At 58.2% G+C, this 24414-nt stretch overlaps 1 protein-coding gene across 2 annotated transcripts; it reads right to left on the minus strand.

The window, feature by feature from the left end:
* Nucleotides 1-1590: 1590 nt before the first annotated feature.
* KCNC4 (potassium voltage-gated channel subfamily C member 4) lies at nucleotides 1591-24215 on the minus strand. Of its 2 annotated transcripts, XM_066204040.1 has the most exons (5): nucleotides 24114-24215; nucleotides 21546-22292; nucleotides 16240-17176; nucleotides 14557-14754; nucleotides 8714-9308 (listed from the first exon to the last, which is right to left on the minus strand). In XM_066204040.1, exons 2-5 carry the CDS (start codon nucleotides 22194-22196, stop codon nucleotides 9172-9174), a joined length of 1923 nt encoding a protein of 640 aa, XP_066060137.1. In that variant the 5' UTR covers nucleotides 22197-22292; nucleotides 24114-24215; the 3' UTR covers nucleotides 8714-9171. The 2 variants fall into 2 exon arrangements, with proteins under 2 accessions (XP_066060138.1, XP_066060137.1); XM_066204041.1 differs by lacking the exons at nucleotides 8714-9308; nucleotides 24114-24215 and adding an exon at nucleotides 1591-2403 and having other exon boundaries at nucleotides 21546-22253.
* Nucleotides 24216-24414: the final 199 nt, after the last annotated feature.

Below are 24414 nucleotides of genomic sequence, written 5' to 3' on the forward strand. Positions count from 1 at the left end.
AGACCATCCCACCCCCACACCTCCTCCCAAAGGGCTGTTCCTGTCCCCTCGAGGTCACCCAGGGGCACCCTGGGCAGGTCCTGAGCTCTGCTGAGATGTTTCAAGCCCTCCTGGTCCCTGACAGGACCCCGGGGGATGCAGGGCTCAGCACCCTGAGCCATCCTCCCTGATCAGCCAGCCCTGGCACCAGCGTGGATCCCGTGATCGATCCGTGCCCATGGCCGGGTCAGAGCAGGGCCCAGCACAGCTGGCAGCACCACGGGGCTCTCCCGAGGACTCTGCAGCCACAGCAGGAAGCGGAGCCTCTTGGTGGGAGGATCTCTCTTCTCTCTGTAATTGCTCTTTGGCCGCTGGCCACCAGTCTCTCACTTTTGGGAATGTTTTCTTTCCAGTCTCATGGCTGCTTTTCAGTTCCCTCGCTGGTTTTACCCGCCCCAGCCTCTCCCCACACCACCACTGCCAAATTAGAGACCTCACATTGTCAAAGACAGAGCCCCAAGGTCTCCAGAGAAGGTTCCAGCTGCAGCCCCCCAGCTGGTGGCAGTGGTGATCTGGGGCACCCAGAGTTGTGCCGGGTCTCTGTGGTTTCTCCAGGGGCTCTGGCTGGGCCTGGGAGGGAACAGCCCCAAAAGGATGTGAAATATTAACCGTGGAGTCAGGACTGTGGTCATCAGGACCGGCCTGTTCACCCCATCCTGGTGTTCCTCTGAGAGCCAGGGATGGCCCTGAGGTGACCCAGCAGGGCTGGCGTGTCCTCTCTGGTGGCTGGGGAGGGCAGAGGTCAGCTCTGCAGGGCCTTTCCCATCCAGCCTGGCTTTGGACACTTCCAGGGATCCAGGGGCAGCCACAGCTGCTCTGGGCACCCTGTGTCAGGGCCTGCCCACCCTCACAGGGAACAATTCCTTCCCAATATCAAACTTAAATTTCCTGGTTTTGGCTTGCAGCCATTGCTCCTTGTCCTCTCACTCCAGTTCCTGATGAAGAGTCCTCCTCTTTCTTCCCTGGAGCCCCTTCAGATCCTGGAAGGTGCTCTGAGGTCTCCACACAACCTTCTCTTCTCCAGGCTGAATGGCCCCAACAATCCTATCCTGTCTCCATAGGGCAGGTGCTCCAGTTCCTTTATCAACTTCATGGCCTCTTCTGGACCTGCTCCAACAGTTCCATGTCCTTTTGATGACGGGGCCACCAGAGCTGGACACAGCATTCCAGATGAGATCTCACGAGAGCAGAGAAGGGAGGAAGAATCACCTCCCTCCAGGTGATCCAGGCACCATCCAGGCAATGCCATGGCCAAAGCCCCCGTTCCTCCTGCCAGGGACACCCGGGGTGGGGACAGGACTCTGTGGGCAGGCGGAGCTGGAGGCAAGGACACAGGGCGCAGGAGGGGTACGGGAGCTGACTCAGCTCATGGATGTCTTTATTGGAACTCTACACGTTGGACAGGCATGCGGACAGGACAGAGACAGGAGTAGTATTGCCTTGGTCACAGAGATATGGAACAGCGTTAGAGGGACCCTGACCCCTCCAGGCCAGCCGGGACCCCACACCTTGCTCTCCTATTGCTTCCCATCCCCATCCCTGCACCCCCAACCACCCCACTCGTCCCCCCCGTGCCCGTGGGAGCAGCACCCGTGGGAGGGGGCGATGGTGGCACCTGGAGAGGAGCCTTTGGCACCCTGGAGGAGGGTCCCCAGTGGCCGTGTGCCGATGGAGGGGTCAGGGCACGGGCACAGCCGCGGCTGGAGGTGTCCCGGTGAGCAGCTGGATCTCCAGAGGTGGAGGATGAGGTGCAGCCAAAGCGTGGGCGAGGGCAGGGGGCAGCCCAGGGGGTGCTGGGGCAGCGTGGCTGTGGCAGGGCTGGCACCAGGAAGGGGAATGGGGCCGTCCCCAGCCTCCCTCCCGGCCCCGCTGCTCTGCGGCACCTCTCGGGGGACCCAGCTGCCAACCCCCCCCGGGGATGGAGCTGGAGCTTTGGGGGAAGAAAACTCCTCGGGAAGAGCATCCCTTGGCCTTGGGTAGAGCATCCCTGGGCTTTGGGGAGGGCATCCCTCAGCCCTGGGGAGAGCAGCTCCCCTGGGAAGAGCATCCCTTGACCCCAGGGAGAGCATCATCCCTAGAGGAATGCATGTCCCAGCCTGAGGGAAAGCATTCCTGGGCTTTGGGGAGAGCATCCCTGGGGGAATGCATCCTTTAGCCTCAGGAAGAGCGTCCCTTGGCCCCAGGGAGAGCATCCTTCCACCCTGGGGAAAGCATCCCTCGGGATACACGTCCCTCCCCCTCGGGGAAGGCATCCCTTGGGGAAGGCATCCCTGGCCAGGGTGCTGCTGCATCCAGCTGGGGCTCAGGAGAAGGTGACCACCTCACCCTGCGGGTAACTGGAAGCGAGGGCGTCCTGGCAGGAATCTGCAATTAAAGACAGAAACATTAAACACGGCATTAGATATTTGCTTCCACATGGGGAGAAATAGGAGAGGCAGAGGGACACTGAGTTTCCAGGGGACCCCGGCTTAGTAGGATGCAGAAAACAGAGTAACCACAAAGTGAAGTGACCTTTTCCAGAGGGATAAAATGCTGCTGTTGCATCTGTAAGTCTAGGGAAAAAAATGGTTTTTAAAAGCCTCATAGAGGTGGCAGAGATGGAGGCTTGGGAGATGATTCTCCAAGAGAAACCACACATGGAATCAGGGTGATTTTGAGGGTATAAATGAAAAGCAGGGGGAAAACATGACCCTCACCACATCCTTGTCAACCTTCTCCTCCCAGAAAGCTGCTCTTGCCCAAAACTTCCCAAGCCAACCCCAAGCCAGATGTCCCAAAGCCAAGCCTGGTGCATGAATCCCGCAGTGTTTTTTCTTCTCCCTCTCTCCCTCTCATTTGTTATCATTGAATTAATTATCATTGATTGGAGCTCTGAGTCACCCCACCGCCTCTCCCCGTGTGCCAGGGCCCAGTTTCCCGGCGAGGGGCTGTCAGGCAGGGAGACAGCACCTGGGCCACCCCATAAGCCGTGGAATTTTGCTTTAAACCTCACTCCCAGCTCCTGTTCATGAATTTGACCCAGCTGCCTCCCCTGCAGACCCAAGACAGCTCCAAAAACTCCTCCTTTTCCCACAAAATAAAGGTCTTGTTCTCCATCGAGCATCACTGCAGAGCTCGGGTGAGCAGTGGCCTGGCATGGAGGCTTTTCAAACCTCACACCCCATAAAACCCCCGGGGATTAGAGGAGCTCTCCTCCCTAAGCTGGCAGGAGAGCTCCCCACCTCCAAAGACAAAATGCTTTGGGGACCCAACAGCATCCCCCTGCAGCAATTTGGGGACCGGCACTGCCCACGCATGCAGCAGCTGCTGAAAAATATCCCAGCTCTTGGTTCAGTCACTCCTGCAAGCAGCTAAAAGCTCTTGGCAAGGCTCACGTCCTGCTAGAAACATTCCCCATCAGGTCGATTGATTTACCAAGGGCACGACTTGGCTTTTAACTCCCATCTCCTCCTCCCCGTTCAAAGCCATTTTGTGTGTTAGCTCGAGACCTGCTGCCCGCAGCCCCCGGGGACCTGCCTTGGAAAGCAGCTTCCCAGCCTGGGAAAAAAATTAGCACGACTAAAAATAAATAACAACAGCCCAGATTTTTTTTTTTTTTTTTTTGTCCCCCAGACAAAGGCACCATGTGAAAACAGCCCTCCTGTCTTGGCTTATCAGTACCAGCTCTGCTCTGCTCTCGCCCTCAGGGCCCCTCGGTGACGTGCAGCCCCTTCCTCAAGCCTATTTTGGGGTGCAGATCTGCCACCAGCCTCCCTAGGGTGCTGCCCTGGGCAAGGCAGGCGGCTTGGCACAGCCAGAATTCCAACATCAACCCAGCTCCAAATACCCCCAAGGTTTGCTGTGCTGCTCCCAGAGCCATCACCCCCAGATTTCCCCACGTGGGGAACTCACCCAGTCCTGCCCTCCTGCTATGAGCATCTCCTCAAACCGCCTCCAGTGCTGCTGCTCCAGCACCCAGCTGTGCCAGGACAATGTTTGGGTAGGTCCTACACTGACTGAGCAGGAGGGTTTGGGGCAGTTGGGGGACGAGCAGCTCGACATTCCCCAGCCACGTGCTCTGGACCCAGAACCCTCCCAGCTGATCCCCCAGCGTGGGCAGCAGGAAACGGGGAATTCTGCCCTGCCCAGGTGAGACCCCACCTGCAGAGCTGCCTCCAGCCCTGGGGAACAACATCAGGAGGACATGGAGCCCCCCTGCTCTGGAGCCAGGCTGGGAGAGCTGGGGGTGTTCACCTGGAGAGGAGAAGGCTCCAGGGAGAGCTGAGAGCCCCTGGCAGGGCCTAAAGAGGCTCTGTGAGAGCTGAAGAGGGTCTTTGGAGAAGAGGGAATGGCTTCCCACTGGCAGAGGGCGGGGATAGGTGGGATATTGGGCAGGAATTTGCACCCTGTGAGGGTGGCAAGGCCCTGGCACAGGGTGCCCAGAGAGAAGCTGGGATTGCCTCATCCCTGACAGTTTCCAAGGTGAGGTTGGACGGGGCTTGGAGCACCCTGGCCTAGTGTCCCTGCCCATGGCAGGGGCTGGAATGTGATGGAATTTAAGGTCCCCAAACAATTCCCTGACTCTGCGATTACTTTTTCACAGCCACCAGGACACATTCCCTGCCCCCGCCTGTCCCACACAGGAGGAAGTGTGACCCTCTTCCCGGCAGTTCACAGGATCCTTTCTGAGCCTCCATTTACCTTTTCCGTGGGTAAAACGTAAGGATTGGTTGCCCGGGTGGAGGTAAGGAAGTAACAGACTGGGAGCTGGGAGGCTCCTATTTATAAGCTCAACTGCATCCTATTTTGCATCTGCCTCTGCTCTCCCTGTTCCTCGTCAGCACGGGCAAGCCATGGGGTTGCTATTTATTTTCTGTTTTTCTTTATTGTCATCAAATAAGCAGTGAGGATTTTTCCTGGCAGTGCTGGGGAAGCCAGGAACAGGCTCCTTCTGGGTAGAGCAATTACTCTCTTGACATCTTCACCTCCCGCCCGGCTGCCTGACAGGCCTTTCTATTTTCTCAGCTCTCTCAGGCATCTCCTGAGAAACAGAGCAGTTGTTGCAACAATAGAAATTAATACTTTGCAAGCAACCCGGGATCGTGGTGAAGCCTCCACGCAGTGCTGGACTCCGAGTCTTCCAGGAGGAAAAGGGAAGGAAGGAGCTGATGCTGGAGCAGGGAACTGCTCCCAAAGCCCCCTGATCCAAAGGCTGCTCTGCTTTGGCTCCTCGCACGGGGGTGGGTGGTCACAGGGGTTTAATCCTTGTCCCAAAGTGCTGATCCGTGTCCCAAAGTGGGCGGACACAGGCAGAGGAATGCGAGGGCTCCACCAGGGCAGCCCCAGCACCTCTGGAGTATTCCAGGCCAGGCTGGACAGAGCTCGGAGCAGCCTGGTCTGGCGGGAGCTGTCCCTGCCCACGGCCCTTCCAGCACAAACCATTCCATGGCTCCGTGAGCTCTGGCCCCATTCCCACTGCTGAGCATCACAGGGTCTGCACCCAGGCTGGGGAGAGGGACAGAGGGCACCAAAGCCCTGAGTGCTCCCACCCTGCTGCCCACAGGTGAGGGACACATTCCTGGAACACACCCAACGCTCGTCCCTGTGTTCCTGCTCAATCCCATTGCCCTGCACACCCACCCCATCCCCAGGGAACAGCTTTCCACGCTGCCATGCCCCCGTGGTCACTGCACACCCCTTGATGTTATTTTTTTAAATAGATTTTTATTTTAAAATATATATACATATATTTTAAAAATAAATTTTAGGTCTTGGGCAGGGGCAGTTGAACCCCTATGGATTTATATTTTCTCGGGAATAAATACAACAATTTGGCTTTCTCTCGGTGCCGTTTGCCTGCGCTGGAACGTGAGCTCCCCCCAGATCCCTAAACACAGATAAGCCCTGCGAGGATATTCAGGGGAAGTATCGTATATTCGTGCTCTATTCTTATCCTATTCTTCAGGCAGCCAATTTTGGCCAGTGTTTGAGATAAAAACCTGGGCTCCAGAGATATTTAGAGGTCTGCTCTGATCCACTACAGCTCCTCTTCTAATCTTACCCGGGGATTAACCCGTGCTACCTCGCGCCCAAAACCAACCCAGACCCCACCTAAAAATAACAACAAGCTGTTTTCTCCCTCCTGCATCCCCCAAATCCTGCTCAGGAGAAGGCGGGGAGGAAGAGGGAGAAGATGCGCTGGGTTTTTCAGCAGTTCGGTGCCTCCCACTGAAATCCCTCCATCTCCCTTTCGGGGCTGGGTTGTTTTAGAGGAGCTTTTTGCACATTAGTCATCCCTTCTCCCGGGTTGCATAACGCCCCAGCTAAAAATTGCATCCTGCCGGCTCCGTGTCAGCTCATGCCCAACCCTCCTTGCTCTGCTGGGGAGCAGATTTTGGGGGGGTCCACCAAAGGGTTTGCACCCCAAGCAACCACTCTGGCATTGGGATGAGCTGCTCTGGGAGCCTGAGGGGGAAAAGGCAAGGATGGGATCTCCTGGCATCTGTGGCTGCTCTGGATTTAATCCTTTACCTCCAAGAGGCTCAAACCCCAAAGTTTGAACATCTTGATCTGATTCTTCTGCAATAGACAGGCTTTTGTCCCTGCCTCATCCCCAGAGTCAACTCATGACCTTGGATAAATCATTTATGATCCCAAGACCACTGAAGCCATGGAGAGTGACCTTCCCTCTGGCAGGGGCTGGGGATCTTCCAGCTCCTCCGGCTTCCGGAGGGAAGGATGAGCCAGAGGAGCACCTGCGTGGTGCTGCTGTGCCCACCCTTTGCCCAGTTCATGGGATTTTGGGTGATTCATGAACCTGCCCTGTAACCCGTCCGCCCGCTGTGGGAATACACAACTACAGAAATCCAAGGAATGCAGCTGCACCCAACACACAAACTCAGGATCAGCACCACATCCTGAGCAGAGGGCAGTGCAGCCCATCCCAATTGCTCCCCAAATCCACAAAAATTCTGGCTCCAGCACCAGGTCTAAGCAGTGCTCAGCTCCTGTCATCCACCTCCGAGATCCAGCCCAAGGCACCGAGATTTTTCACCTCTTTTCCACTTCCCTTTGCCTCTTGCACAGCTGGGACAGGGAAGGAAGGAAGGAAGGAAGGAAGGAAGGAAGGAAGGAAGGAAGGAAGGAAGGAAGGAAGGAAGGAAGGAAGGAAGGAAGGAAGGAAGGAAGGAAGGAAGGAAGGAAGGAAGGAAGGAAGGAAGGAAGGAAGGAAGGAAGGAAGGAAGGAGGGAAGGAGGGAAGGAGGGAAGGAGGGAAGGAGGGAAGGAGGGAAGGAGGGAAGGAGGGAAGGAGGGAAGGAGGGAAGGAGGGAAGGAGGGAAGGAGGGAAGGAGGGAAGGAGGGAAGGAAGGAAGGAAGGAAGGAAGGAAGGAAGGAAGGAAGGAAGGAAGGAAGGAAGGAAGGAAGGAAGGAAGGAAGGAAGGAAGGAAGGAAGGAAGGAAGGAAGGAAGGAAGGAAGGAAGGAAGGAAGGAAGGAAGGAAGGAAGGAAGGAAGGAAGGAAGGAAGGAAGGAAGGAAGGAAGGAAGGAAGGAAGGAAGGAAGGAAGGAAGGAAGGAAGGAAGGAAGGAAGGAAGGAAGGAAGGAAGGAAGGAAGGAAGGAAGGAAGGAAGGAAGGAAGGAAGGAAGGAAGGAAGGAAGGAAGGAAGGAAGGAAGGGGCTGGTTTGGACATGTGCTGACTGCTCCTCCTGGCAGCTCCTTCTCCACACCAAGGGAAACCGAGGCACGGGAAACCTGGGGTGGAGCAGGAGGGATCTGCCAAAATCCATCCCAGCTTCTTTCAGGTGCAGGGACCATGGAATCACAGAATCCCTAAAGTTGGAAAAGACCTCCAAGATCATCAAGTCCAACCTGTGACCAGCCTTGCCCCACAGGTATCCTCCCTCCCCACCCTCCCCTGAGCACCAGCTCCAGTCTGGCCATGGTGGAGGGGAAGGGTCTGACCAGAAAAGCTCTTGAGGCTCTTTGCTTTTTAAACACACCCAAATCTAAGCTCTCCTCCCCAGAAAAGTCCCTGGGCTCCAGCCCTGACTTGCTCAGAATGAGGAGAGAGGCCAAGAGAGCACTGAGGGGGATTCAAGACCAGGGCTGGACACCCCAAACATGCCTCCAGGGAGGCTGAGCTGCACAGAGCTGAAATGAGCCAGAGGTCAAGGACTGAAGGGTTTGTTCTAGTTTGGGAAGACACCTGAGATCATCCAAAATCATCCCAAAACCTGACACGTGTGAGCAAAAGCCAGCAGTGCAACGGGGAGTTTGACTCTCCAGCCTCATCCTCCCGGGAACGGGGAGAGCCTGGCTCAAACCCAGCTCCCCTCCCCGTGGGAATGCTCTGCCCCACCACCTCATGTCCATCCCAAACAAGGATTCATGCCCCATCTATTCAGGCATCATTCTGCCTCAAATCCCTCTCTGCCTCACTATCCAACGCCAGCAGCCGCTTTCCCAGAGATCTTTATTCCTCTTCCCAGCTCTTCATGGGAGTATCCATGCCTGTCATCCCAGCCTCTGTGTGCTCCCTGCACCCTCTCCCAGGGCCCTCCAGCCTCCACGGGATCTCAAGGCCAGTTTTCAAGGCCCTCAGGCCCATCCCTGAGGTTGGAAGGAGAAGCAGACACAATCTGGGAAAGAAAAGTAGGATTTAGGCAGAAAAAGGCACCAAACGAGAGGGGGAACCACTGCTGGGCAGGGAATAGAGGTTTATTCATCTGTTGCCTCCAGAAACTTGAGGCTGGTTTAGAAAAAACAAAACAAAACAAAACAAAAAAAAAACCCTAACAAAATATAACCTAAAAATATATGAATTCAGCCATTTCCAGCACAATGAGATATAATTTCATGAGTCAACTTGTCCTCCTTGTGTTTCCACCACCCTTTAGCCCAACACAAACGGCCCACGGGAGGGAGGGCTCGACACCAGAGGGGATTGCAGGGTTTATTTAGGATGAATAAGGTTTCAAGGAGGGAGGGGGGGAAAAGTACCCCAACACCTCCTCCAGGGACCTTCCGTACACACGGACACGAGGCAAGGACAGCGAAGGCGTTACAGGTCCTGCAGCCGGGGCAGGGGCAGAACCGGCTGCCGGGGGTGGAGATGTCACAGCTGGTGGGGCCAGGAGGGGCACAGCGAGGTCCTTTCAGAGGATGGAGGGCACGGGGGAGCAGGGGCGCTGCAGGGAGCAGGGGGAGCTGCAGCGGGACGCCAGCGGAGCCGCGCCCGCCGCTGGTCCTGCCACTCCATCTATGCCGCTCAGGCTCCGCGATTTGCCGTAGCCTCGGTGAAGAAAAACAGACAGGTTAGAGCCCGGCGGCCTCCTGCCCCAGGCTCGGGAGGCTGAGAGCTCCAGGCTGAGCCCCACACCCCGAGACACCCACTAAAAAAAAAAAAAAAAAATCCCAACAAAATTCGGGAAGGGCTTTTTGAGGACACCCGTGGATCCTCCAGACAGTCCCACTCCCTTCATCGAGCGGCGCCGGCCAAATCCAGGACTCGAGAGTCATCAATGAGGAGATCAAATCGCTCTTGGAGGGTGTTGGGTTTTGTTTCCCAAATTGCTCTGAATGAGGAATGAGTCTGGGGATTTTGTGGGCTGAAGCAGACGGGGAAAAGCAGCAGAACTCAAACAAATATGGGATTTGGAAGGAGTGATTCCCCCAGCTCTGGTTTTTACACCCCTGTAGCAGCAAGCTGCTGCTGACACCTTCCTGTGTGGAAAGGAGCAGGTAGACGTGCTCATTATTTTCCGTAAGAAATTGCATTAAAGAGCAGATATTTCTATTTCTTCAAGCACGGGGACCCTTCATGCTCCCCCAAAGAGCCAGGAATTTCTCCAGCTGTTGTTGAAAAAGCAACAGCCAGAAGAAATATCCTCACAGGTCAAAAGCCACTTTTCTTGCTGGAAAGACACAAAGTCTTTGCACTGAAAATTGGATTTTTGGGCCCCACGGAGCGCCGCTGTTAAGGATGAGTCTGTTCCCTGGATCTGGTGCCAAAATATGGAAAATTAATGATGCTCCCAGCCGTGATGAGCCCAGTGTCCCTGCGCTTGGATCCTCCCTGAAAGCACCCAGGTGAGCAAACCCAGCCAAGCCTGAGCCTTCCCAAGGCACCAGCGAGTTCCAGGGAAAGCCAGGCCATGGAAGCAGCGTGTGTGGGGGGTGGAGCAGAGGGAGGCAGCTCCTGACAGCAGAAAAACAAGGTGATGGATGGCCCCTTGGGCAGTGCCAGGCTTGGAATCCCTCCCTGTGTCCTGCCCCAGGAGATCCTGGCACATCTTTGGGTTCTGCTTTGCCGCTGCTGGTTTGAGCTTGGCTCAGGGATCAAGGCTCACACCAGACCAGCCACAGCGTCACCCTCACGCACCTCTCAAGGGAGCTACTGAGACAAGAACATCCCCTGGAAAAGGAGATTTCCCCTCTGCAAATCTGGGGCTTGTCCCCTTTCGAGGTTTTTTTTTTTTCCCCAGCCCAGAATCCAGCCGGGATTCTTCAACCCCTCCCCAGCTCTCAGCCCCTGAGGAGACACAGCTCCTCCAGCTGTGAGGCAGAGGCAGGCCCAGGGCACTGAGGGACACCTGCCCAAACCTGTTGCTGACTCCAGCAAAGCTTTCCCCGTCCCCACAGTGGCAGCAGGAGCAGAAGCAGGCCTGAGGAGAAGAGCAATTTCCTTATTTACCTCTTGGCACGGATCCACACAGCGAGCGGGGAGGGAAGCGAGCACAGCCCTGAGCTGGGGGGAGCTGGGAGTTTCCCACCCACAGCAGCTGATGCAAAGACCCCCTCCCTGCTCCCCACAACACCCCCAAAAATCTGCATTGGCCTCATCCCTGCTTCCCCTTGCTCTTTTCCCCGGGTGTGCTGAGGCTCTTTGAGGAGCTCACGTGTTTCCCTGCCGCGCCGAGCTGCGCGTGGGAAGGAGCCGTGCTGAGATCCCAGCGGTCCCTGAAGGCTTGGGGCAACCCTGGATCCCCAAGGATCCCCCAGACAGCAGCGGTTTGGCAGGAAGTGTTGTGGGGTGGGGGTTTGCTGGGAGCTGCCAGCAATGCAGGGATCTGCTGGTGGGCTTTGTGGGGATGATCTTTGCCTCCCGCTCCGAACGCTGAAAAGAAAAGGGTGGAAACAGGCACAGGAGTGGGGTCAAAGTCACACTGCTCACTCTGGTTGAGTCTCAAGCATCACATTTTGAGACAGAACTTCATAAAGACGTTTGATTTCCCCAGGGACCCTCTGCAATGGGACACCAGGGCAAACCTGCCCCGAGCCCAACACTCAATTCTCTCCATCAGTTTGTCCCCGGCCACACTGGCAGGAGCACCAGGGAAGGAGCTCAGGACTCAGTCCCTCAAGGCCGGCGTGGTTTCCCACCACACCCAGGGCCGGGTGCCACCACAGAGTGAAGCCACAAGGCACAAGGGGGTTGTGCTCTGTTAATTGCCACCGCTGATGAACAGAGCTGGTGTCCCAGTAACTCACCCCGGGGCTGCCCAGAGTCGCTGGGATTGCTTTAGAAACAGGCTGGCTGCCAATAAACGAGCGCTGTGTGAGCCCGGGGGCTCCTCCCGGGCCGTGGCACTGCCTGCTCCCTGCAGGAGCTCGGCTCAGGCACAGGCTGGGAGCTGGAGGCAAATGGGATGGGGTGAAGCAGGGAGGCAGCAAAGCCCAGGAACGTCCTGTTGAGGTGACAGAGGTGACAGAGGCCTGGCATGCAGCCCGTGTGGGGTTGTGTCCCCATGCACATGTGGGCTGGGCCTCGGTCCCCCCCAGCTAGGCAGCTCCAGGGGATGCTCCCAGGAGCATTCCCAGCTTGATCCCACCCCAGGTGCTCAGGCCATGTGAGAGTCATGGCCCTGCACTGACAGCAAGAAACAGAGTGACAATCAGCTGCACTTTGCCCTGCGGAGCCAAAACCTGCTGCTGTGCCATGTAAATGTGCAGATAAAGGAGGTGGGCTGTTAGGAGACACAGATGTGGCACATGGGGACACGGGTTGGTGGCCCAGTGCTGGGGGAGGGTTGGACTCGCTGAGCTCTTTTCCAGCCCAAGTGATTCCGTGGCTCCATCCTAACCAGTCCCACCGGCTGGGCTCATCCTGCCGCCATATCCCTCTGTCCAAGCAGAGGACAGGGCTTTTGTGCCAGGACAGCCCCGTGCCAAGGTGTCTGCACCCAGCAGGACACAGTTTTGGGAACAGCTGAGCAGGACCCCAGTGCTGAGGGGAGGTGAAGGGTCTGAAGACATCCCTTGCAACCAGGGAGCAAAGCAATACCACTGGAAGCAGCCCCAGGAACAAGAAACACGTTCCACACAGGAATCCACAGCATTCCAGCTCCATCTGCTCCAGGCTCAGGGCCAAGGGCAGGAGCTGCTCTTCTCTCCGAGCTGCCCCAACAAGGCCAACCACTGGAGTCGGGGTGAAACCACAATGGATGCTGAGTTCTGCAGCTTATTCCCAAAGCAGCTCCCTCTCCTGATCTCCACAGCTCGTACAGACACCAGTACCTGTCCCAGGATCTGACAGATGGCCATCAGTGAGTCGGGCTCAGAACCAAGCTCATCTCAATTTGCAGAGCTGCCAACATCCCAGTACCAGAACAAACAGCCTCAGCAGGAGATAAATCAAGACCAGGGGAAGAGGCACCTCTGCAGCTCCCAACGGCTTTTGGCTGGAGGTTGCTTTGCCCCCTCGCCACCTCTGGTCACCTCTGGTCACCTCTGGTCACCCCAGACCATACTGGAGCATTTCCCTAGGCCAGCCCTGACCTCCCAGCACAGCCTCCCTCCCATCTGTCCCACAGCCCAAGCAGGACTCGGGTACTGAGGTTCCCTCTTCCCAGAAGGTCTCAAGCATCACTGGATTCCCTCTGAGCAGCAGATCCAGCTTTCTCCAGGTGCAACATCGTTCCAGCCACATGGGGATGAGTGACCCGTGCACACCTTCTATTCTAAAGTGTAAAAGGCACTGTGAAATTTGCAGGGAAGACACCAGAGCACCCCAAAACCATCACCACGGCGCCCTTTCAAAGAGCTGCTGCTGCCACCACACAAGGACAGAAAGCTCCTGGTCTCCTGCAATCCAGTGATGGCATTTGGGAGTGAGTGAAAGCAGTTCTGGATCCTCAACTCTTAGAGCTGCTCCACTTCTCCTGGCTTCAGTGGGACCAGATTCAAATGTTTCAGCTGAAGCCTGACTTCAGCATTTCCTAAGGAGGGAGATCAGCACTGGCTGTCATCTGTCTCCTCCATCCCTTCCAGTTCAGCATTCCAGTCTGGAGTGGGACTAAACCTCTCTCCCCTCTTCACATTAACAGGCATTAAGAGAAGAGACCAACTTCACAGGAAAGGGCACTTCCAGGGAAGAAACATCAGGCATTTTGAGCAGATCTTTGCCAGTACCCCAAGGATGAGCAAAGCTTTTCCTCTTTGTCCTCTTTCTGAGCTAGAACAGCAATGCCAAAGGGAATCCTTGATTTCCCAGGGGGAAACAACCAATTCACTTCTACTACTGATAAATGTGATTTTCCCCAAGCACCCCTCGGTGTCCCATCCAGTCTGTGCCGTCCCAAACAGCTCCAGGAGTAACAAATCCCTGAGGCTCTCCAAAGCACCAACAGGACAGCACATCATCCCTTCTGCTGCCTGGTCGTGGCTCCCAGGCACCCTTCTCAGTGAGCAGTGGGCATCACTCGGTACCAGGGGGGGTAGAAGTAGGTCAGCTCTGCAGCTACAGCATCCCACGCCAGCCTGGACACACAAAACACTGCACAACTGGAAAACGGAGCTGTGCCCTAAGAGTTATCCCAGCAATCCAGGGTGCAGCTGGGTTTTGGGGCACTGGATTTGCCCTCTCTGGGGCTGGAGCGCTGGGAGATGGGCAGAGGAGCGGAGAAGTCTGGGACCAGGTGGAAGAAGATTTTGTTTTGTCTTGGGAAGAAGACTTTTGTGTTTTCCTGACTCATCTCCCCCTCAGTTTCCCAAGGAAAACCTCAACACTTAGCACAGCTCCTGTTCCAAACCCAGAGGAGCCTTTCTGGCAGCCTGGAGCTGCTGGCAAGGCAGCACTTGACACTTCTCCCCACGCTCGAACCCACTGAAAGCCACCAGAGACGAAGGGAAAAGCCTCTGGATTTTTTTTTTTTCCCCTACTGAAAACCTTTTGGTCACCTTCAGTCACAACCTCACCGTGTCCCCAGGAGAGATGTCCCACTCACACCATCCAGAGGTGAGTGGTTGAAACCCAGGGAGAAGAGGTGGAGGGGCAGGGCTTGGAGCACTCTGTCCCCGGGGAGGGCAGTGCAGACCAAACGCGGGCAACTGGGGAGGAGAAAACAACACGTGGAGCCAGCACGGAGAGATGTGTTGGACGGAGGTGAAGCAGATGGAGAGGCAGGAAGAGGTGGATTTGGGGAGCAGAGGACAGCCAGGCAGGCAGATGGAGATGAAACCTCTGTCTTGGATCGGCTCAACAAATCTCGGCCTCCACCTCTCCCTCCCCACCCGGGTCCTGCTCACTCCTCCAGCCGTACCTTTCTGGATGCCTCCGTCCGCTGCACAGGAGAAGTCCCCCGTGGCCAGCAGGAAGCACGTGGAGGATTTCTTGTTCTTGTCCCTGTCCCTGTCCCGGGTGCTGGAGCGCCGCATCGGCCGCTTCTCCTCGTCCGCCGGGGACAGTGGCTGCTCCTCGTCCGACAGCACCACGTTGGCCTCGCCGTTCTGCTTGGAGTCTGCAGGGAGGTGGCAGAGACCCATCAGCAGCTGACAAACCCACAGGATGAAGTGCTCAGGGTGGCCTGAAGGGGTTGGTCAGACCACGCAAGGAAGCAGAAGAGCAGGCTGCAGGTGGCCCAGAGCACCACGCACCAATTCAGGTGCTGATCCCAGCCTGGAGACGCTCATTTAGAGAAGCTCAGGGAGCAGGATAAAACAGATATAGTTCCAAGCAGCTCTAGTCCTGCTGAGGGTTATAAAACCTGCATGAAGCCAAAGCTGGGGATGAAACACCCCAGGTTTTTGAGATCCACCCACCTAATTGGAGGGAATTAGCTCTCCAAAATTCACACTGCTGAGGAACGGGCTGCTCGGGCTAGTGGGAAGTGCTAATTTATGTCCCCTGGCTCCCTGGTTCGCTGGCTGAGAGGATGCTCTGCCACGTGAGGGCCTGGCCTGAGCTCCTGGCTCGAACTGCTCCCTGCTGCCAGGGCTCCTGGGGCAGATGGGATTCGCAGGCTTGTGGAAAAAGGAGATTCATAAAGGAAAAGAGCCGTTTGGGGCACCCGGAGCTCCCCGTTTCCCCGGCAGGGGAAGGCCCATCACTGTTAAACACATGTGGTCAGATGTGCAGTTCCCCAGGCCTGACCTCAGTGTTGGTGCAGGACACAAGCCCACTGTGGTGCCTCCTGTTCCAGACACTCCAGAGGCGCCACAGGCAGCAAACCAAGACAGAAAGGGGCAGAGCAGCCACCGTGGCCAGTGACAGTGACCGGCAGTGGGGCAGGGCTCTCACACAGACCCCCAGAGTCAGCCCAAGGGATGGTCCCCACGGCTGGGGCTGCGCCTTCTCCTCATCCGAAGGAAACATTGGCCAACCCCCAAACTTCAGCTCGGTGGGTGAGATGAAAGAAAGAAATATCCAGGGGCTGGTTTTGCTCAGGATCTGGAGCAGCAGCACAGGGATTCTGTCTACCAGCAGCTGAAGGAGGAGGTGGGGTGAAGCCCCAGGGATTATCCATGGATTTATCAATTTTGGGGAAGGCTACCCTGATTTATGGTGGGAGGATGCAAAGGAAAAAATTGTCCCAAGGGCATGGCCAGGCTAACATGGGAGTGGGGCCTTACCTCTGTCACTGTGAGGGAGAGGTGGGTTAGGCAGGGACACCTTGGAAGCCACCGTGGTGACTTGGTCTGTGCCATCAGGAGGGAAGGATATGGCCTTTGGGAATGCAGGACATGGCCTTTGGAAGGATATGGCCTTTGGGAATGCAGGACACGGCCTTTCCCCCCTGCCTGCGTGGGGCCTTTGACCTGCAGCACCCTGCTCCACCAGCATGGCCCCAACACCCAAGGGTGCTTTGGGTTTTCCACACCAACCCAGAGCTGCGGGCCGCATCCTGCACCATCCGCAGGGACTGGGGGACACAGGGGACCAAACTCATTGCCTTGAGGGCTCCCAGAGGTCTCCCCCCGCCTCGGCCCCACCTGTGGGGTCTCACCTGACCGTTTCCGCTCAGTGGCCCCTTCCTCTACTGCCAAGGGGCAGGTGTCGCTCTGGGTGCTGTTCCGGGGGGAGTTCTCCTCGGATTTGCCGTAGGTGGGGGAGTCCAGCGGGGCCGGACGGGGTATATGCTTTTTCTTCTTCTTTGGCAGCTTCTGCTTGGCCATGGCCAAGGAATAGTACATCCCAAAGTTATTGACGATGACGGGCACGGGCATGGCGATGGTCAGCACCCCGGCCAGGGCGCACAGGGCCCCCACCACCATCCCCGACCAGGTCTTGGGGTACATGTCACCATAGCCCAGGGTCGTCATCGTAACCACGGCCCACCAGAACCCGATGGGGATGTTCTTAAAGTGAGTGTGGTCGCTCCCGGTGGGGTCGGACGTCTTGGCTCCGATCCGCTCGGCGTAGTAGATCATGGTGGCGAAAATCAAGACCCCCAAGGCGAGGAAGATGATGAGGAGCAGGAACTCGTTGGTGCTGGCCCGCAGCGTGTGGCCCAGCACCCGGAGACCCACAAAGTGCCGGGTCAGCTTGAAGATCCGCAGGATGCGGACGAAGCGAACCACCCGCAGGAAACCCAGCACGTCCCGGGCAGCTTTGGAGGACAGGCCACTGAGACCCACCTCCAGGTAGAAGGGCAGGATGGCCACGAAGTCAATGATGTTGAGCAGGTTTTTAATGAAGAGAAGCTTGTCTGGGCAGCAGATGATGCGGACCAGGAACTCGAGGGTGAACCAGAGCACGCAGACCCCTTCGATGTAGGTGAGGATGGGCTCCGTCTCCACCTTGTGCGTCAGCAGCACCGTCGTGGTGTTGCCCACCACCAGGGTCTCCGTCACGTTGACGTCGATGTTGAAGGCCTCGTGCGTCTCCAGGCAGAAGGTGGTGATGGAGACCAGGATGAAGAAGAGCGAGGCGAAAGCAACCACCTGCCAAAGTCAAAATTACACGGGCCGTGAGCTGGGGTGGGGAAACCTCTTCTGCCTGGAGGAGGTCAAAACACTCCAGAGGCTGCCACGCACTGCCCCAGGACCAAGGGTGGAGAATGAGGAGGGACCCCTGGACCTCTCCCATGAGCTGACAGCAAACCTCAGTGCCTGGGGCCATCAGTCCAGGGCCTTCCACCAAGTGCTACAATCTGTACAGGAGAAGGTGTGCTGGGCTCCAGCTGCGCCTGCAGATGTGCCAAGAATGGCAGTGGCGGGCATGAGGGGGAACTGGGACGGGCATGAGGGTGAACTGGGACAGGCTGGGACTGGAGCAGTCTTCCAATGGGAACAGGCATGGAAAGGGAATTTTGGCAGGGCACATTCAAAGAGCTTTCCCCCACATTCTACACAAACCCCTCCAGGGACCAGGCTCACACTGCTCACAGCCGTGAGCTTCGGGGTCTGGATGTGTCAGAGACAACCTCCCTGAGGATCAGTGCTGGGGCATGTGCCCCCAGAAGGTCCAGGGCTGGGAGGGCGGGATGAGGAGAGGAGCAGGCAGAGCTCAGCCTCCTGCTGATGCCTGGGCCTGCTGACACCCAGATGTTCCCATTTCTCTGCTCTGCCCAAGCAGGGAGACCGTTGTCCCCTCCATGTCACCTCCTCCTGCCCTCAGATGTGAGCGAGGAGGGGCCGGCAGCAGGCATTGGGAGCCACAGGCTGTGTCACAAAGCACCACCTTGTTGTGCTCCCATCAATCCTGCTCAGCTCCCTCCCTCCCCCATGGCGAGCCCATCACCTGGAGCATCTGTTTCCAAGAGCCACCTCCCTCCTCCCCAAAAAACCCTTCAGAGCAGAAAAACTCCGGCTCTACCTTCCTCCAGCACAAAAGCACGGTGGTCTCAGCTCCCTTGGAGCAGGTCCTGCTGCACCTGCACCGAGCAGGATGCGACCTTTTGCTGTCAAACCCACCCCAGCGGCTGCTCCTGGCAGAGCCGCACCGTGAGCCTGCTCCAGGCGACAGCCCGGATCCCCGGCTGGAGTGAATCAGCAGCAGAGACAGCCTGAGTCACGCTGGAGGAGCTCCCAGCCCCGGACTCTGGCCGTGCCGTGCCTGCAGCCCCCGAGCCCGCCGGGAGCATCCCTGAGGGGCGGCCCCGGCGGCAGACACGTGTGGGTTCGCCACAGGGAGCACCGGCCCTGCAAGAGTTTGGTGCGAAGTTTAAATCAGGCATTAAGTGATGGAGAAACCTCTGGAGGATGATTCTGCTGCCCCAGTGAGAGACACCTGCTTGGGGATGGGATGGGATGGGATGGGATGGGATGGGATGGGATGGTATAGGATGGGGTGGAATAGGATGGAATGGGATGAAATGGGATGCTCCTCACCCCTCACTCAGAGCCCTTTGGAGCACACACTGGGATTCAGCTCTGAGGGCTGATCAGTCCTGTGCAGTTTGGGAAACAAATCCAACAAAATTGGGATCTTAAAGCAAGGCCAGCTCAACCAGACAAGTGTCTCTACACAGTGGTGGCACAGCCAAAATAATCCGCTTTTCTCAGCTGAGGGCTGAGTCACGTTCCTGAGCTTCCCTGTATGGGGAATCTTGGGAAAACCTGAAGAGTAAAAATTTAGACTTAAAGGAAAGTAGAAAGGAAAAAAAAATCACCCAGGAAGGGAGTGAGACCATGCAAACACTTGAGTAATGAAGCAGCCCTGCTGCTGGGTGTGAGGTGAGACCTGATTTAGCCCAAGGAGCAAAATCAGCCTCTAAAAATAGAAGAGTCGGGTTCACAGCCGGTGCCAACCATCGTGTCCCCCCCCAGAGTGCTGCTCCAGTTCTGTGTCTGACCTGGGATGTCTCACCTCAGCTTCAGCTCCTGCTCCAAACTCAAGTTCTTTTCCAAAAATATCTTTAAAATAAAATCAAATCTGTGTATAAACCCGGTACCACCAATACACACCAGAACTCGCACCAAACAAGTCCTCCAGAACCTGTTGATGTTCTACACAATCTTGACCTTCACTCAACAGCTTGAGAGGGGTGTTCCCAAAAAATCCATGACCCTACAGAGCATCACTGGCCTGAAAGTCCCCATGAGAGTGAGGTCAGGACTGTCCAAGTTGGGCTGCAAAGGGAAAAAGTAATGAGGAGCTGCAAGTAAGAAGAGTTTGGATGGATGTAGAGGTAAAATCACAGCCAGGGCAGTTTCCCACGGGGAGGAGAAGTGTTAAGCTCCAGCTGGGACAGCAGCTGCACCAGGGACCAAATATTCCCTGAGCGGACAAATTGAGGAGCCAGGGACCCCGTGACCATCGATGGTGCACGGAAAGGAGGCTAAAACATGGCTAAAACACGTGCTCACACAGTTCCCAGCTCAAGAGAAGTGCTGGAGGAAGGGAAAGAAATAAGGAGCCAACTGAGTCAGGGCTTGAGGGGCTGCTCCGTGGAGAGGGGGAGCGAGGACCAGAGAAATTCAGCTCTTGAGACTCTTAGTCACGGCTGCCACACAGAGGGAGAGAGTTTTCATGGGCAGCCTGGGACTGCTGCTTCCCAAGGTTTGGCTCTAGCACATGCCCTGAAGCCAGCGGCACCCCTTTGGCTCTGGCAAGAAAGGGGGAGACGCCAAAATGGGATAGGAAAGAACTCCCAACCACCACAAAATCCAGGGCAGCCCCAGGAATGTTGCACCCACAGAGATGCTCACGAACCCTGCAGCATCTCAGTGCTGGATGGTGACTCCAGCCAGGAACTGGGTGCACTCACTTGGGCCGGTTGCGTTGCTCTGTGCCTCAGTTTCCCCTCGTACCAGAGCACTTCTCCTAAGCTGTGGCAAAACTATACCGGTGTTTTTTCCTGTTGCCTGTGGAAGTTGATCGTTCCCATGGCACTGCTGAGCTGAACATTTATCTAGAGCAGTGAGAAGGAAGCAGGGAAGTCCCAGCACAAACTGGTCCCACTCCAGCCCCAGTGGGGCCTCAATCACAACCACCTCTGCTCCCTCCAACACATTATTCCTCCTGCTAAAGCCTTTCCAGGAGCAGCTCAGCACACAGGAAAAGCAGAACCAAATGACACCAGGGGGAAAAAAAACATGAGCTGAATTATTGTGCCTGGGTTTATTTTTAATTTTGTTTAATTTTTTATTTGGAGCTTTTCACCACTCAGAGCATCTCTCCGAGGTGAAGAGCCCTCAGAGATGAGCAAAGGAGGGGGGCACCCTTTTAAAATGGGTCCAGCTCTTGCTGCCCAAGCATTCTCTGCGTGTGTGTGTTTTGCTCTAACATTTGCTGCAAAAACACCTCGCTGCCAAACTGACCCCTGCCCCGCGCGCTGCTCGTGGGTGTGAAATGCCTGCAGAATTTCTTACCATTGATGGGGTTTTTTTTACACCTCTAAATGCATCCAGAATTCATCTCCAGCCCAACCGCCTGCCCGTGTGTGTGTGTGTGTGTGGCAGGTTTATGAGCTGGGCGTGCCAGGGGCTGGGTGGGTCTCGAGGGGTCGGTGGGCAGCGCTTTGGGGATGATCTACAAGGAGCTGGGAGAGGAGACCCATGCTCGGAGCAGTGCCCGAGGGCTGGGCTGGGAGCCTGCAGACCCTCCTGGTTCTGGGGGACACGTCCCAGGCACTTCAGTGCCCGTGGGTAGGGACTGCCTGAGTGCCCAGGGAGGGTGGCGGGGTCTCTGGGGTGTGGATGAGCTCGCGTATGCACACACACGGTGCCGGGGCCGTGTGTGCTGAGGGGACTGCGGGGCCGTGTCTGGGGCGTGCGGGGTGTCAGCGGTGCTGAGGGGCTGTGGGGGTGGCCCCGGTGGGGACAGGGGGTGCACAGGCACGGGGTGTCCTTTGGGGCTGAGGTTCCTACACATGAGGAGCATGAGCTGCTTGGGGACAACCGTGAGGAGCCCGTAGGGGTCAACCCTGACCTCCACCCCACACCTGGGCTCTTAAATGTGGGTTTTGGCATCGTGCAGCCCAGCAAGAGGAACCCAAACATCCTATCCTAGAGCATCCTGAAACTCTGCCAGGAGTCAGCCCTGCCAAGGACAATCCCTCATCTCCGTGTGCCCAGGAGGTGCCCAGGGAGCACTCGAGGGCGCAGAGGGGGCAGGGATTGTGCTTGCCCCCAGTCTCAGCCCAGCTCTCCCAGATGTGATGTGCTGGGAGGGGATTGGGAGATAATGGACGAGGTGTCCTGTAGGACGGGACATGGCTCACGTGCCCCACAGCAGGAGGGGGACACTTATGGGGGGGCCTCATGTTACCCACCAGGACAGTCAGTCTTGCCCTCAGGGATGGGGAGGTGAAGACCCAACCCCAGCACGGCCCCATCCCACCTCCCCACTCGCGTCTCGGGAGCTTACCCTTGCCGCCTTGGACGAGTAGGGATCCTCGAAGAGCGCCCACATCTTGGGCTGCCAGTTCCGGCAGCAGCCACCCCCTCCGGCAGCCCCCGCCGCCCCTGGGGGCCTGTCATCCATGCCCAGGCGCTGCAGGGCCATCTCCCTACCCCCTTCCTCTTCAGGCTCCTCTCCTCCGGCCCCTCCGCCCGGCTCGGGACTCTCGAAGATGTCCAGGGCCTCCTCGGCGTCGCGGTGCTGGCGGTAGGTCATCCAGCAGCAGGGCTCCACGTCGGTCTCGTCGATGCCCCAGTAGGTCAGCTCCTCCTCGAAGAGGGGCCCGCAGATGTCCGCGGGGCAGTGCAGCTTCCCCGTGCGGTAGTAGTTGAGCACGTAGGAGAAGATCCCGGGGTGGCGGTCGAAGAAGAACTCGTTGCTTTTGCCGTCAAAGTCAAAGTTGCTCTGGGCGTCGGGGTCGGCCAGCCAGGCCAGGCGGGTGCCCGGCAGAGTCCGCAGGGTGCTCTTGTAGGTCTCATGCCGGGTGCCACCTACATTGATGGTGATCTTGTCCGAGTCTTCCCCTTTGCCCATCTCTTCCTTCAGGCATGTTTTGGAGGGTGGTTTGTTCCCAGACTTGCGTCCACGGTAGGAGGAGACACACACCGAGCTGATCATAGATTTTGGTGGATGGGAGATGCCCACAGCGTGCACCCTTCCTCCGGGAGAGGAGCTGGGCTTCAGCCAAGGCGGGAGAGGAGGACAGAGATGGGACTGGGGAGGGGGAAAATGGGGGCTCAGGCTCGGCTCTGGCCTCGGGGGGAGGAAGCTGGAGCCGCGCCGGACACCGCCGGCTGCTGGGGGACAGCAGGGGAGGCTGCAACCTCCACCCCCTCCAAAGCCACCCCCCCCCCCCAAATAAAACCGCCCTAAACCGGGAGCCAGCCCAGCCCTGCTGGGCAGCAACAAGTGCGGGATGGAGGGGGCCAGGAGCGGGCGGGGGGGTGCGGCAGCCGGGGGGGATGCGGGCCCGGCCGGGAGGATGCTGGGGAAGGGATGGGGGATGCTGAGCCCGGCCGGGCGGCGCGTCCCCCCCCTCCCGGTACCTGCAGCGCCAGGCGCGGGGGGGCCCCGCCGCCCGCCCCTCCCGCTCCGGCGGCTCCGCGCTCCCTCCGCCCCCCCCGGGCCGGGCTCGGCGAGGAGGCGGCGGCCGGGGGGCTCTTCCCCGGTTCCCGGCGGAGAGAAGGGGGGATGGATGCGCCCTCCCCGCCTCCCCTCCCGCTCTCCCTGCCCGGGGGTCTCCGTTCACGCGTGGCCGGGCCGGGGGGGCCTGTTGCGCCCCGGCGGTGCCTCCCCGCGGGGCTCGGCGCGAGGGAGGCGGCGGGAGCGGCTGCGGGGCTCGGCGGGGCTTTTATAGGGCTGGGAGCGAGCGGTGGGGTTACAGGAACCGGCGCCGCCCCGCCGGGGGGCCGGGGACCCCCCGCCCCAGCGCCCAGCCCCGCAACCCGCCCGGTGCCCCCCCCTCCCCGCTCCGCTGCCCTCCCTCCCATCCCCGCATCCATCCCTCCCTCCATCCTCCCATCCCTCCATCCATCGCTTCATCCCCTCCACCCCCAGCCCAACCCTCCGCCTACCCCCGGGTCCCCCGCACCCCCCGGCACCGGCTCACCTCCCCGCGGGGCCCCGACGTGCCGGTGAGGGTCTCGGGGGGTCGGTGTCAGCGAGGAGTGAACCCCGGACACCCCAGCTCCTCTTCGCGCCGGAGGGGAAATGCAGCCCAGAGCTGCCTGCGGATCTGGAGCCAGCTCTTGGCAGAGGCTCCCGCAGATCCCATCCCTCCCTGGCTCGCAATTCCTCGCTCACCGAGAGGTCAGGAGAGACCGACCCCGCGGCCGGTGGGGAGCTGGGAGGCTGCACTCAGACCTGACCCCCCCTTCCCTCCCACCACCCTCCCCGAGCATCTCCCCGCCCTGTTTCTGCTCCTGCGTGTGAGATGCCCCTTTCCTGCAGAGGCTGCCGGGGCTCGGGGTACCAACCGCCCCAGCCCCCGGGGCCCTTCCCCTAAGCCCCCCTTCCTGGGGGGCCTCGAGCCCCTCGGGGTGCTGCTGATGCTCATCCCCGGTTCCTGGGGCTGGGGAGGAGGTGAAGAGCTGTGGTGCCCCAGGGCCAAGGCTGTCACGCAGGTGAAGACCCGAGGGGCTCATCCTGCCAGCACCGTTTACTGCTGCACTGGCACTGCTGGTGCTGCTGCACTGAGGGGATGGGGGAAGTTTTGGGGTCACAGAAGGGATCCAGGCCCAGCACAGGCCTGTTATTGGGGTGGGGGTCTCATCCAGGAGGGTCAGCACTGGGATAAGGGAGTTCCTGGTGCGGGGTGAGGGGACGTGGAGTGAGGGATGCTGCCTCTGCACCCCTCTCTGCACTCCCCGGGCTGTGTGGGGCATTGTCACCCCACCAGGGCCCCTCCTCACCCCCTGCCCAGCTTTGTCCCCTCGGCGCTGTGACCCCAAAATCCGGGGGGCATCGGGGGTGCCTGGGAAAAACGCTCCACCCCAAAAAACCCCACGAGGCACGAGAGCCACGCTCGAATCTTACCACCAAGAAAGCCCTGCTCCAACTGTGCCTGCAACTCCACAGCTTCCAGGGCCGGATCCGGAGCGGGTGGAGGCTGGCGTGGCTCCACACCCAAAGCACCCGGAGCTGCACCAGCGGGAGAGCCTGGAGCCCGAGGGAAAACCGTGCTGGAAAAATCGAGCCTTGCATCACCGGCCAGGCATCGCAGCTCAGCTCCTCATCGCCGTAATGCCAGTTTGGCCAGGAGGAAGGAATGCTGCGACCTGATGCTAATATTTTATCTGCCGACTTTCATCCCGCCAGGAAGAGCTTCGTGCACCCA

Source organism: Chamaea fasciata, unplaced genomic scaffold (genome assembly GCF_029207755.1).
Source record: "Chamaea fasciata isolate MVZ Bird 193981 ecotype frontalis unplaced genomic scaffold, bChaFas1.0.hap1 SCAF_25, whole genome shotgun sequence".
NCBI classification, from domain to species: domain Eukaryota; kingdom Metazoa; phylum Chordata; class Aves; order Passeriformes; family Sylviidae; genus Chamaea; species Chamaea fasciata.